At 34.6% G+C, this 14,819-nt stretch overlaps 1 protein-coding gene and 1 non-coding gene across 10 annotated transcripts in view; one reads left to right on the top strand and one right to left on the bottom strand.

Annotated features, from left to right (window-relative positions):
• Window positions 1–298: 298 nt before the first annotated feature.
• Window positions 299–6,627, bottom strand: asRNA:CR45139 (antisense RNA:CR45139). 6 transcript variants are annotated; one of them, NR_125318.2, is made up of 4 exons: window positions 6,446–6,627; window positions 6,174–6,382; window positions 6,006–6,093; window positions 299–734 (listed from the first exon to the last, which is right to left on the bottom strand). The 6 variants fall into 6 exon arrangements; NR_125412.1 differs by lacking the exons at window positions 6,006–6,093; window positions 6,174–6,382; window positions 6,446–6,627 and adding exons at window positions 1,835–1,922; window positions 2,003–2,211; window positions 2,275–2,456; NR_125319.2 differs by lacking the exons at window positions 6,006–6,093; window positions 6,446–6,627 and having other exon boundaries at window positions 299–1,208; window positions 6,174–6,343.
• Window positions 631–14,819, top strand: part of uex (unextended) — a 49,141-nt gene continuing 34,952 nt past the window's right edge. The window contains exons 1-5 of one of the 4 annotated variants that reach the window (NM_001110920.4): window positions 631–710; window positions 1,874–2,456; window positions 6,721–6,860; window positions 6,915–7,122; window positions 11,171–11,504. In NM_001110920.4, the coding sequence (NP_001104390.2) occupies window positions 6,989–7,122; window positions 11,171–11,504 (468 nt within the window). In that variant the 5' untranslated portion in view covers window positions 631–710; window positions 1,874–2,456; window positions 6,721–6,860; window positions 6,915–6,988. Of the gene's footprint in view, window positions 711–1,873; window positions 2,457–6,044; window positions 6,628–6,720; window positions 7,123–11,170; window positions 11,505–14,819 lie in introns of those variants that run through there. The other 3 variants (NM_001110921.4, NM_001301215.1, NM_001276233.2) reach the window with 3 other exon arrangements.

Raw genomic sequence — 14,819 nt, 5'->3', positions numbered from 1 at the left:
TGAAGCACATCTTGATGCGTTAAAAATAATGTCCTGTATCTCAAAATTTAAGCACCCTTCACTCGTTTCGAATTTCCACCTATTAAAACTAAATGTTTACATATGTATGTAATAACTGTAAGTTGTGGTGCCAATTCACATATTTTAGGATCGGCGGACACAAGCACTCACTTACAAAAGCACAGTTATTTACGTTGCATACAGTATGTCAAGAAACTGTTTACGCACTGTGAAAAAAATTAAACTTTTAACTTTAAAGGTAAAAATTAAGAGTTCTTTGCATACGTAAACTCAATTTTTTATGAAATATAATTAAACAATATTTATTTTACTTATAAATCAAAAAACAAATTAAAAATATTAAATATACAAAAAAAAATAAACAAAAAACACAGAACACTAAATACTTGGGACGACTCGATTCACGATTACATGGTCTTCAAGAAAATAAGCCCTTCTGAGCATCGTGGGTTTTATTTTTTTGTTTTCCAGATTTTTTCCAATATATATATTATTATGATTTAATTGTATTTATTTCCCATGATATCACATTTTTGTTCCAGCCTTTCTCGTTTCAAATTCTTGTCATCTTCTTTTCGCCGTTCCCTCCTTTGATGACTTGGATTCCGGGTCCGCCGTGTGTCTCCTCCAAGTTGTCCTTCTTTCGTTTCTCCTGGTCTCGGCCGGTCTGGATAAGGCGTCACACGATGGTCTGTATCTCAGTAAATTTTCTTCTGCGAAATTGTCGCACATTTATTCACAAATTTGCCTTTACTCATTGGCTTCTGCTCCCAAACACCTTTTTCTTTCTTTTTGCTTCACAAAACTTTTCGCTGAGTTTTGGACTTCTTCCAGAAGTTTCTGTCGCTATCGTTCCCACTCTGTCCCCCTATGGGCGCTTTCAATTTTCGGTTTTAGTTTTGTTAATTATCGTATGTGGCTTTCGTAGCCTTAAATCTAATTCTAAATGCTAACATGCATGCTCGGGTCGCCTAGCCTCGGCCTAAGATAATGCGAACGGGTTCGGTTACATGCAGACACGCAGGCATCGTCGCGGCAACATTGCTAACAAACTCTACAAAAATGATCGGAGTACCTCTCCTTAAACCTTAAATATAAAAAAGAGAGAATACTATAGACAAGTTCCCCGTCTATCAAATACCCGTTACACTGCTAGTGTGAATGCGAACTCTAATTTCATTATTTTTCTGGGATATCGATAGATATTGGGGGAAAAAATGAGAAAAAAATTAAAAATTGTTAAAAAATTTGGCGTGACTGGTATGGCGGCTTTAGGGCGTTAAAGTGGGCGTGGCAAAAATCGATAGAAATTTAAGCGACATATACAATTATGAAAAAATATCCAACAATTTTTTTAAAAATGTGGGCGTAGCAGTTTAAACAGTATATTTAAAACTAACTTGTATTATATGTATCTTCTCCTGGAAGTATGTATGTCTGTATGTATAACTAAAATATGAAGCAATGCATGTAGCCAATTGAAATTTGACAGGGTGCTGTAGCTGATGAAACTTCTGTTGCTTTTGGAGCTTCAGCTGAAGAAAAAATGTCGAAAAAAGTAACTAAAACAGCATCAGCTCATTTCTTTTCTAGTAGTGCAAAGTAGAAATTTTACTTAAATCGATAAAAAAATTATAACGTGGCCAAAATATTTTTTTGCTATACATATAGATAGATATTGGCAAGAAAAATACTAAGACAGTAAAATCAAAAGTAGCATAAATCTCTAGCAACAAAAGTTAGGTTTTTTTAAGCATGTTAAAGCAAAAGTTTCCAACGTTAATCTCGTGATTTCTTTTGTGAGTGATGTTACCTCCCACCAATTTTTGTAATTTTCCTTCTTAACTTTCAGAGTTTATTGTCATGAATTTAAGTATGCAGTCCCGTGTGCTGTTGTTGTGCTAACGTATTAAAAATGTATTTTTTTGTAGAAGTGGTATTCAGAGTCAGAAAATTTATTGTGCTAATTGGGGTAAGTTACCTATTTAACAAATCATTGTAATTCGTTTTACCATAAGAAAATTTTGCCATTTAAGCCAAATGCGATTCATTTCAGTATTCAATTATTTTTTAATTATTTTAAATAAAACTCAAAGTAATGATTTACAGTTTTTTCCACAGTTGTTCTTTGTATATAACCAAACTTCAATTAGAGAGAAGAATCCCGTGGGAATCATTCGAAAGTGATTTCTGGAACAGGGCCGATAACTAAATATCTTAAGAGTTCTATATTCGTCGGTAGTTGACTAATACCTTAAATTCAGGCTTTCCCTGCATGTTAGCTCTTTATTACAATCGATAGTAATAAGTACAATCGATAGTAGAGTCGATGAATATGCGGATCGAGGAAAGGCAGAACATTTAACGTACTAGTAAATAGTACATTTAAGAGAAAAGGAAAAGGTTGCACAGTATAATTTGAGAGTGGAAAAAAGGTATTTACGGTATTTCTTATGGTGAACTGTCTAATTTCGCCGGCCTCTAGGGATTCGTTGTTCTTATCATTACCACTTTCAATTTCATTGGAGCTGGAGGTGGAGCTGCCAATGGCCAATGTCTTTTTCATGGAATTTTCGAGTACCTTGGGTACTTTGGATTTCGATATTGTGGGTGCATTAGGTGGCTCCTTACGCTTGCCTGTATTATTTTTAGGCACAAGCATTTGCCAACCGCCAAAGCCACTTTATCCACTTTATAGCCAAACAGATCGCTCGGCGTAGGTGAGAGATAGGCGGTGCTCCGGTACACAAGTAGTCGTCGTGAATTTGTCCGCTGGCACATCTGCACACTGCGAGAGTTCGATCGCGACTGACCCGGCAGATAACCATAAATTCCGAAACCCAGAAGCAGATTAACAAGTTAAATGACACCATCAATAAGGTCATCAGTGCCCGTAAAAACGACTTGGTTGACACTCCACATTTATATGAAGCATTATTGGCAAGAAATAGGATGCTTTTTACAGAAATTTAATTCTTACTATTACTTTGGCCAAATCAAACATTGCAAATCCCACCATTCTTGACCATGCCGACTTGAAGTCTCTTGTAGAACAGGACACCCCTATTGTCAGCTTAATAGAAGCATCCAAGATGAGGGTCCTCCAGTCCGAGAACAGCATTCATATTATAATTGCCTATCCCAGAGTCAAGTTCGGTTGCAAGAAAGTCGCCGTCTACCCTGTATCTCACCAACATCATCATCTTACGCCTCGACGAGGATACGCTGGCCGAATGCAAGCATGACACCTTTGCGGTCACCGAATGCACAGATACCACACACTACACGTTCTGCGAGCGGTCCCGGCGCGAATCTTGTGCGCGCTCGCTCCACGCAGGAAGCGCAGCCCAATGCCACATTCAACCCAGCTACTTGCAAGAAGTACCTCCCGTAGATGACTGCGTTGTGATTATCAACGAAGCAGCAGCTCGTGTTAGCACCAATGGCAGCCCAGAAATACTAGTCGAGGGAACCCACCTGGTGACCTTCGAGCGAACGGCAACCATCAATGGCTCCGAGTTCGTAAACCTACGAAAAGCAAGCAAGCAGCCAGGCATTGTGCGCTCCCCATTACTTAACATACTTAACACCCTGTACTCAGCATCCCTCTGCTTCACCGGATGAATAACGAGAACCTACTCTCCATCCAAAGCTTTAAGGACGACATGGAATCTGAAGGTTCGCCTAAACTCTGGTTCGTAGCTGGTGTGGTCCTAAACGTTGGGTTAAGTGGCTCCTTCGCACTTTATCTGGCATTAAGGAGAAGACGAGCCTCCAGGGAGATACAGCGAACCATCGACACTTTTAACATGACCGAGGACGGTCATAAGCCTGAAGGGGGAGTAGTTAGCAACTGATAATGTAATACTTCACAGCTACTAAGAAGCTTTGTATAAACAATGCTGACGCGCTTCATTCTGCCTAACAACTTTTCAACGAATCTAGTATATCCTTTTACTCTAAGAATAACGGGCATCACAAGCAGATAGTAGTGTATATGGATGATAAAGTCGTAGCTACCACAACTGTAGAGGAATTATTTAATTATTAGATCGTATTAGTGAGAACAACAAACAGATTAACCTAAATAAATTTGAAATTTTTAAACCTGAATGAGAATTCCTTGGTTATGAAATGAACCGTACTGGTAGTGAAGCACATCTTGATGCGTTAAAAATAATGTCCTGTATCTCAAAATTTAAGCACCCTTCACTCGTTTCGAATTTCCACCTATTAAAACTAAATGTTTACATATGTATGTAATAACTGTAAGTTGTGGTGCCAATTCACATATTTTAGGATCGGCGGACACAAGCACTCACTTACAAAAGCACAGTTATTTACGTTGCATACAGTATGTCAAGAAACTGTTTACGCACTGTGAAAAAAATTAAACTTTTAACTTTAAAGGTAAAAATTAAGAGTTCTTTGCATACGTAAACTCAATTTTTTATGAAATATAATTAAACAATATTTATTTTACTTATAAATCAAAAAACAAATTAAAAATATTAAATATACAAAAAAAATAAACAAAAAACACAGAACACTAAATACTTGGGACGACTCGATTCACGATTACATGGTCTTCAAGAAAATAAGCCCTTCTGAGCATCGTGGGTTTTATTTTTTTGTTTTCCAGATTTTTTCCAATATATATATTATTATGATTTAATTGTATTTATTTCCCATGATATCACATTTTTGTTCCAGCCTTTCTCGTTTCAAATTCTTGTCATCTTCTTTTCGCCGTTCCCTCCTTTGATGACTTGGATTCCGGGTCCGCCGTGTGTCTCCTCCAAGTTGTCCTTCTTTCGTTTCTCCTGGTCTCGGCCGGTCTGGATAAGGCGTCACACGATGGTCTGTATCCCAGTAAATTTTCTTCTGCGAAATTGTCGCACATTTATTCACAAATTTGCCTTTACTCATTGGCTTCTGCTCCCAAACACCTTTTTCGTTCTTTTTGCTTCACAAAACTTTTCGCTGAGTTTTGGACTTCTTCCAGAAGTTTCTGTCGCTATCGTTCCCACTCTGTCCCCCTATGGGCGCTTTCAATTTTCGGTTTTAGTTTTGTTAATTATCGTATGTGGCTTTCGTAGCCTTAAATCTAATTCTAAATGCTAACATGCATGCTCGGGTCGCCTAGCCTCGGCCTAAGATAATGCGAACGGGTTCGGTTACATGCAGACACGCAGGCATCGTCGCGGCAACATTGCTAACAAACTCTACAAAAATGATCGGAGTACCTCTCCTTAAACCTTAAATATAAAAAAGAGAGAATACTATAGACAAGTTCCCCGTCTATCAAATACCCGTTACACTGCTAGTGTGAATGCGAACTCTAATTTCATTATTTTTCTGGGATATCGATAGATATTGGGGGAAAAAATGAGAAAAAAATTAAAAATTGTTAAAAAATTTGGCGTGACTGGTATGGCGGCTTTAGGGCGTTAAAGTGGGCGTGGCAAAAATCGATAGAAATTTAAGCGACATATACAATTATGAAAAAATATCCAACAATTTTTTTAAAAATGTGGGCGTAGCAGTTTAAACAGTATATTTAAAACTAACTTGTATTATATGTATCTTCTCCTGGAAGTATGTATGTCTGTATGTATAACTAAAATATGAAGCAATGCATGTAGCCAATTGAAATTTGACAGGTGGCTGTAGCTGATGAAACTTCTGTTGCTTTTGGAGCTTCAGCTGAAGAAAAAATGTCGAAAAAAGTAACTAAAACAGCATCAGCTCATTTCTTTTCTAGTAGTGCAAAGTAGAAATTTTACTTAAATCGATAAAAAAATTATAACGTGGCCAAAATATTTTTTTGCTATACATATAGATAGATATTGGCAAGAAAAATACTAAGACAGTAAAATCAAAAGTAGCATAAATCTCTAGCAACAAAAGTTAGGTTTTTTTAAGCATGTTAAAGCAAAAGTTTCCAACGTTAATCTCGTGATTTCTTTTGTGAGTGATGTTACCTCCCACCAATTTTTGTAATTTTCCTTCTTAACTTTCAGAGTTTATTGTCATGAATTTAAGTATGCAGTCCCGTGTGCTGTTGTTGTGCTAACGTATTAAAAATGTATTTTTTTGTAGAAGTGGTATTCAGAGTCAGAAAATTTATTGTGCTAATTGGGGTAAGTTACCTATTTAACAAATCATTGTAATTCGTTTTACCATAAGAAAATTTTGCCATTTAAGCCAAATGCGATTCATTTCAGTATTCAATTATTTTTTAATTATTTTAAATAAAACTCAAAGTAATGATTTACAGTTTTTTCCACAGTTGTTCTTTGTATATAACCAAACTTCAATTAGAGAGAAGAATCCAGTGGGAATCATTCGAAAGTGACATCTGGAACAGGGCCGATAACTAAATATCTTAAGAGTTCTATATTCGTCGGTAGTTGACTAATACCTTAAATTCAGGCTTTCCCTGCATGTTAGCTCTTTATTACAATCGATAGTAATAAGTACAATCGATAGTAGAGTCGATGAATATGCGGATCGAGGAAAGGCAGAACATTTAACGTACTAGTAAATAGTACATTTAAGAGAAAAGGAAAAGGTTGCACAGTATAATTTGAGAGTGGAAAAAAGGTATTTACGGAACTTGCAAAATGCAACTAATTTAGTGCTCTTGGAATCTGTCTTCTAACATTATTTATTAAAAACATTCTCTCATTCTAATAGACAGTTTTTCCAGTAAATATAAAAGTGGTAGTGACAGATGCCAATAAAATACTCCCAGGAGAGAAGTATGAAAAATCGTAATCAGTGCATACACATGTGTGAAATACACACTAAATGGGCTGAACTCCTAAAATACACCGGTAAAATTAGTTTCTTTAATAAGTGGATACGACTTATTGTTTTTTTAATCCTAGAAGATTACAGCCCAACACGGTTGAATATTATAAACTTAATAGACAGAGTATATATATTGCTCTGTTCGATTAAAATGAACACATATTTCATATCATTTATTACAATAATTATTTTCGCCAACGGTATAAATGGAACTTCTGTGGATACAAGTAATAAATTATTGCTGCAGAAAGCGAATGACTTCAACTTATCACAAAACTTATCAAGGCAAGTTTTCGCATTAAAACAATGTACTCATTATAACCTCATATCATAATTTCTTTAAAATATCAAAATACCATATCTCTTACATATATCGCTACATTTTTTAAGAAGCGTTCAATATGTTCATATGTATGTATATATTTCTTATATTTTGATAGCTATCCAGATATATCTGGCTGTAAACTGCTTATACCTAGACCTGAGAAACATCCATACAGTCACCAATGTTTTTATAAATCGATTACATAAGCGGTTTAATATTTTTCGTTTTCTTCACTATCAGTTGTAAATAATTTTCAATAGAAATTTGGAAAAGGCTGCAAAGAAAAGCGAAGAAATGCATACATACATATGTACTTATGTATTCTTAACTAGCCAGATATTTCTGGTTGCGAACCGCTTATTTCTAGACCTGTTCGGAATGCCGACAACCGCTTAAAATGTTAAATCGATTACATAAGTATAGTACTTATTGGTTTCTTTACTGTCAGTAAGATATAATTTTCAATATAAATTTAGAAAACGCTGCAAACAAACAAGCAAAGACGTTCGAATGCAACAAGTGTAACAGAGGAGGGGCCTGTAATTCGCAAAGGAGTAGCTGAGTTAGGAGTATCCGATAGTTGGGGAACTCGACTATAGCATTCTTTCTTTTTTTCACTCTTCCAAAAAGCGGTTAAACCTTTTTTACGGCCCATTATACAAAAAAACTTATAAAGAATGCCAAATCCGACTTTTAAAGTTAATTTACTTTAAACTGTTGATTTAAATTACATTAAAGAAATAAATACGAGTACCTTACTATTTAAAAATAATAATACCCGGTATCTTTACATTTGTTTAATTTTTACCTGTACACATATTAAGTGAGACATTTGACATTTGAATCTATTATTTTATTGCAAGGTGAAGATCGGACCAAATTACTGAAGATATACAATTTTTTTTAGCTTGTTTCTCGCGAAAACAATATCGAAACAAAACAAAATTCGAAAATTAAAGGTCTCATGGTCTCAAATTGTTCGTTTTGGTGTAAAACTTAAATTTGTAAAGTTTTAGCCCGGTCGGATAAGGTTTAGACAAAGACACTAGAATAAAAAGATGTAACTGCCATACATTGGTTTGGCACTATGCAGCCACTTTTTAGTGACGGCCAAAATTGATCTCTTTCCGCTGAGAGCGTAAGAAATCTAAAAATAGAATTTGCTTGCTTGTGTAAGTAAAAACAAGAGACGAGAACGTGTATATGTGTGCGTGTTGTGCTAGAAGATTTTCGGACCGAAATCAATTCTGATCGAAGAAACGAATTTACATTGACATATTAGGGTAGTTTTTGCCAATTTCGTAGCAATATGATAAAATAAAATAATTTTTAAAAATTCGAGCCCTGACTATTATAATTTTAAAGCCTTTTAAGCTACCGTTTACACATTTATATTTATGTTTAATTCTAATTTATCTCTCATCTGACAATTTTTTAAAGCGAAATTTTTTTTTTTATAAACACTTTTAATGTTAAATGACTTAATAAATATACTAAATAATTAAAGGAAGTACAATAGAAATTATTATAACTACTGTAATTTCATAAATTTCATAAAAATATGAGAACTGTTTATTGCAAAAGTCATATCAAAGACACTAGAATTATTCTAGTGTCTTTGCTTTGTTCATATCTTGAGGCACGAAGTGCGGACACAAGCACTCAACAATCATTGCCTTATTAATTTTTCACATGCCGCAAGATGAATATTCTAATGACAAATATTCTTATATAAAGTCATTTTTGAAATTTATTTTTGTGATAATATGTACATAGATTTGTGAACGAATTGTGAACGCTAAGAGCGTAAGAAATATAAAAATAGAATTTTCTTGCTTGTGTGCGTAAAAAAAGAGAAGAGAACGCCTATATGTGTGCGTGTTGTGCTAAAATACGATTTTCGGGACGAAATCAATTCTGATCGAAGAAACGAATTTACATATTTGGTGAGTTTTGGCCAATTTCGTAGCAATATAAAGAAATTGCGCGCTTTTTAAAAATATCAAATTGGAATATACAAAAAAAGAACTGAAACTGAAAAACAACTGAATCTAATGTGCATTTCAAATAATAAAAATTGTTCATTTACATAAGTCAAATGACTTAATAAATATACTTAATAGTTAAAGCAAATACAAAGGAAATTATTATAATTACTTTAATTTAAAACATAAATTTTTCAAAAAGAAGAGATTACATTAAGAAATAAATATTTCATAAAAATAATACGTAAAAGAAAATAAAAATTTATAAAATAAATAAAAATATGAAAACTGTTTATTGCAAAAGTCATATCTTGAGGCACGAAGTGCGGACACAAGCAATCAACAATCATTGCCTGGTTAATTTTCACACGCCGCAAGCTGAATACTCAATGACAAATATTTTAATATAGTCATTTTTGAAATTTATTTTTGTGGATATATGTACCTAGATTTGGCTATTTCTAATCTATTTTCAATTAATAATAACGTTAAGGCAATGCAAAACAAGAATCTTTGCGCATGGTGTTAATTGATCAAAAATAATATAGATTTAAAGTCAAAGAACTTCTAAGGTGAATGGCATATTTTGTCAAATTAACAATGCATGAGCATACGTGTGCAGACATACAGTTGTCTGCTATCACTGTATGCGTAGAAAAGAGCTGTTCGCTGTAGCGCTCTCCGCTCTCGAATAAAAATTCGAGAGAGCCTGGAGCCACCTCTAGAGCGACGGCGAAAAAATCGTGTGCCAAAAAATCGTATGGCGTTACGCATCTTGTTATTCTAGTGTCTTTGCTTTTACTCTACTCGGTAACGGGTATTTGGGAATGAGAAGGCTCTGTGCAAAGTGGGTGCCGCGCGAGTTTTGACCAATCACAACTAAGCGTTGATGATTCGAAGCAGTTTCTGAAGATGATCGATTTGTGACAATGGATGAAACATGACCATCACTTCACTCCGTAATTCGTCATTCGTCACGCGTTAGAGTGAGCGTGGCACATTTTTTTGCAAATCGATAGAAATATACAAGACAAATAAAAATGTCAACATATGTATTTCAAAATTGTGGGCGTAGCAGTTTTTTGCGGAATCTCTAACGCTGAATCTCAACCATCTAGCTTTTATAGTTCCTGAGATCTCAACGTACAGACGGAAATTTTTTATAGAGGAGGAGCAGTATCTTTCACATCATTAGAAAAAAGAAGAAAAGAAAATACTTTTAAAAAAATTTCATAAAAATAATACGAACATACATAGATGAAAACAAGAGAGTTCCTCGACTATCAGATACCCGTTACTCAGATGGTGTGCGTGCGAATGCGATTTCTTTCATCAATTTTCTGGGATATCGATAGATATTGGGGAATAAAATAGGAAAACATTTAAAACTTTTTCCAAATTGGCAAAAAGTTTTTTTTTTTTGCAAAACGATAGAAATTTACAAAACTAATACATATGTGAAAGAATATCAACATGTTTTTCAAAAGTGTGGGCGTGGCAGTTTTGTGCGGTTTGTGGGCGTTAGAGTGGCAAAATGGGCCAAAAAACTTGCGCTGCGCCTTTGTCAGTAAAATCTGGCTAGAATATGTATACTTTATATAGCCGGAAACGTTTCCTTCTGCCTGTTACATTATATACAACGAATCTAGTATAGCCTATAAACGAATATAGCTAAAAAAAATTATTTTTACTATGGTAGGCCGAAATCTTTTCAATTGACCCGTTTTGCCAGCTGCAATGTATCTGCTAGCTATTGCAATAATTTTGTTCAGAGATGTCATTTTGGACCTTCCTAAAGGGTGTTTATCTCGAGAAGAACTAGAAGACTTAACAGCTGTCAAGTGAATAACTTCTAGGTTCAGGTTGGTTATTCATCTTGTTTAGACTCACGTCTTATAAGCGCAATTTAATAGTTAATAGTGCAATTTTATTTCGAAATAAAAGGAAAACAATTATAAAAACTATAACAATACCATTAAGCACATAATTGTTAACAACTCAAAATATAATTTTATTATTTCAGTTCACGGACACGGCGAACCATTGCGAATTCTTTTCGTATAGTTGGAATTCGTTTGGAGGACGAAACAGTAGAAACTAAAAACGGAATACCAACTGTGTTAGTAGACAAGGAACAACAATTTCGAGTGTTTGGTAGCGGATTAGAAGAAAATACAGCTATTACGTTTACAAATGAAAAAAACGATTATGGCGGTCCATGTCTAAAGCCAGCTACTGATCTGTTTACACCGATAGAAGTATCAAGCAACGGATTTTCAGCACTTTACTCAGTAAAGTTTCCATCATTTATAAATGAATTTTTTATTTGTGCCAAAACAGCTGAGAAAACGACAAATGTAAGTTTTTAAGTTTATTTTTCTATAAGGTGGTGTAGAACTCCTATTGCCTTATATTTAATAAAAAAGAAAGCTAGCTTATACACACGCCTTAATTAAACAATTAAAATAATAAAATATACCGAAGAAGAACAAAACAAGAAAACTATGATTTGATTTCTTATTAATTCAAATATAATAATTATACCAGTTGCTTAAAAAGTAGAAGGTATACCCTATTTTTGATTCCTTGAAAAGTATGTAACAGGCCGAAGGAACCGTTTCCGACCATATAATTATATATTTATATTCTTGATCAGGATCAAAAGCCTTTCTTTTCTTTCTTTCTGGTCATATCCGTCTGTCAGTACGAACGTTTCGATCTTAGTAACAATAAAAGCTAGAAGGTTGAGATTAAACATACAGATTCTAGAGACAGACAAAGCGCAAGTTTGTTGAGCCATGCTGCCACACCCACCTTTTTGAAACATATTTAGATTTTTCTTCGTCTTATTGTTTGTCTACCAAAAACACTGGCCACGCCCTTCCTTTCACCTACAAAACGGTAAAACTCACACTTAAACAATTTTTATATTTTTTATCATTTTATTCCCAAAATTTATCGATATCAGAAAAATTATTAAAGTTTGCGTTCGCATTCCCACTTGCTGAGTGTTCACTCTATAAACTTGTGCGTACACTTAATGAGTTCAATTCGGGTGTTTGAATCTAACTGACTCGCTGCTGCGAGGGTTTCGCCTTTTATTCATTCTTACATAGGTTCTTATTATCTAATTGTATAATGCAGCGCTTGTAAGACGCCGCATTCTGCGTTGGTAAATGCAGCTGAGTTTTATTCTTAAATCTATGTTTGAGGCCTATGACACTCTTGACACTTCGGCAATAGGCCGCTGCAATCGTACTTATCTGTAGTTGCCACTTATGCTGTCCAGTGACATGTTTATTGCAGCCCATAATTAGAACATATTTATAGTTTGCCTACTTATCATGTCTAAACACATACCATATATACCATTACTCAGTGTCTAAAGTAATGGGTATCTGATAGTGAGGGAACTCGTCTATAACATTTTCCTGTTTTTTTGTAGTTTCTTTTGACCATTTTAAGAAATTGAAGACTTCGGACTAACTCAGACACAGTTTATATTCTCTTTATGGGAAGAATACTCAGCTATTCAAAATTTCTATACATGTTCTTCAAGCGCTAAGAAGCAGTAGGCGTAGTAAAATAAGCTTCAAGTACCTACAGATTTTTGAATCAGTCAATCGAGACAATAAAGCAATTTTAACTATTGCTAAACTAAAGTGGGATATTAAGAGCTATCTTCTATCTATTGTTTTTTTCTGTTTTTTCATTAATCCAATCAAATGATTTCCCGGCCTCAAATACCGTACAAAAAAAGAAATAGACAAAGGAATATTTTTCTCCACAAATTCTTGTTTTAGAGATATGTACTGAGCAGCGGATTAAAACAAATTAGGGATACGGATTTCTCGGATATATATAGATATTGGGGATTGTTTAAAACTGTGGGCGTGTTCGGCGGCTATAGGGCGTAAGCGTAGGCGTGGCAAGTTTTTGACACATCGATAGAATTTTACAAGACTAATAATATTTAAAAAACAATTTTCTATTTTTCTATATATTTTTTTTGGTCGCGGTAGTTTTGGTTGTAACGGATATACAAATATTTTGAAATTTTGTTATTTTTGTATTGATTGTTTTGACTTACTTTCGTTTTATTGTTTTTTTTTTTTTGCCAATTCCTATCGGTACTCCAAAAGCACTTTGGCCACACCCTTGTTAACACCTACAACAAGCCCAAAACGGTCACTTCTATACTCTTTAAAAATTTTTTCATGTATTCTCATTTTATTTCTCACGTTCTCATTTCCACTAATTGGTTAACTAATATTTATTATTATTGTGTTATGTTTCTTAATTCATACCGACAATTTTATGAAGAGGGATTGCAAAGGACTCCTTCCATATATGAGGGAACTGTTCCCGAGATTCCAGAGATAAGGTAAACGGTTTCAGTGGGGATTTCACAAGCCTTCCAAACACAATCTGAGCACACAGCCTGGCGAATAGACCGGTTTAACACGCTGAAGATCGTTAAGCAGTAAGCTTTCTTTTATAGTGGGTCAAAAAGTTAGATTCGACTTAGATACCGCACAAGAGTATGGCTGTTCAGAATAAGGTAAAGTTGAATATGTTGTTTGAAAAAACTTGGCGAATATATCGGCTATTGCCTAATCCGATGTTACCGTAGTGTTTAAAAAAAAATAGCGAAGAAGGGTAAGAAATTGTTTTTCGCTTAGTGTTAAAGAAATTATAAAACTGTTTCGGATTCTGTGCGAACTGGAACTTGAAACGGTTTAAATAATTCCTGTGGCGCTGAGCATTGAGCATATTTAGAAAGAAAGGACTAAGAACAGGTATTTTTAATATTTAAATTATATATATTATATTATATAATATTAAATTATTTTTAAATTAAAATCACCAGGTATATTAAAATCACCCAGAACTACCAATTGGTCCCTGTCAGATATTTTATTTAAGATGGATTGGATAGCGGACAGATGATTCAGATATTCTGGGAATTCCGAAGATGGTGGATTATACAAGCACGTAATATAAACTGATCTGTCGAAAAAAGACAGCCTTACGCATATGAATTCAGAGTTACGGGACTCGTCAAAAAGAAACTCCTCCGACGCGAGGGCAGATTTAACCGCAATTAAGACTCCACCTCACATTCTGGAGGGACGGTTATACCTATATATTGTGTACATACCTGGGAAGACTTCGGAGTTAAGTATTTCTGGCTTTAACCAAGTCTCTGTGAACACTATTATGGGATGCAAATAAAGGACTATCACAATACAATTTGGTTAATTTGCTACGCAAGCCTCTAACATTTTGATAGGAGATAGTAAGATTCGTTGTTAGTTTTTTGAAGAGGAAGAAGATGAAGAGGCGGATGGTGCAGTGGTCTGGCCACGTGAGGAAAGCTTAATTCCCACGGGCCCCTTTTTCCTATTTTTTAACCTTAGCTTAGAACTCTTTTACCACCATACTATCCGGCCAAAAATCACCCGAACATATGGTCGAAAAAAGCTCGTTTGGGACAAATATCTTGAAAGATGATATGTCCCTAGCGTTAAAGGAGGTTAAATTTTTCCACTTTCATATTATCGGCTTTTGTTTTGTCTTCTATATAAGACAATAAATCAGACGATGTTTGATCAGGGGAAAGCCGAGAAACGAAAATTTGTTTCCTTAGTGGAACCACCGCGAGGGGTTTT

Source organism: Drosophila melanogaster, chromosome 2R, assembly GCF_000001215.4.
Source record: "Drosophila melanogaster chromosome 2R".
NCBI lineage: Eukaryota > Metazoa > Arthropoda > Insecta > Diptera > Drosophilidae > Drosophila > Drosophila melanogaster.
The sequence above is the reverse complement of the archived record's forward strand: the minus strand, read 5'-3'. Positions and strand labels throughout refer to the sequence as shown.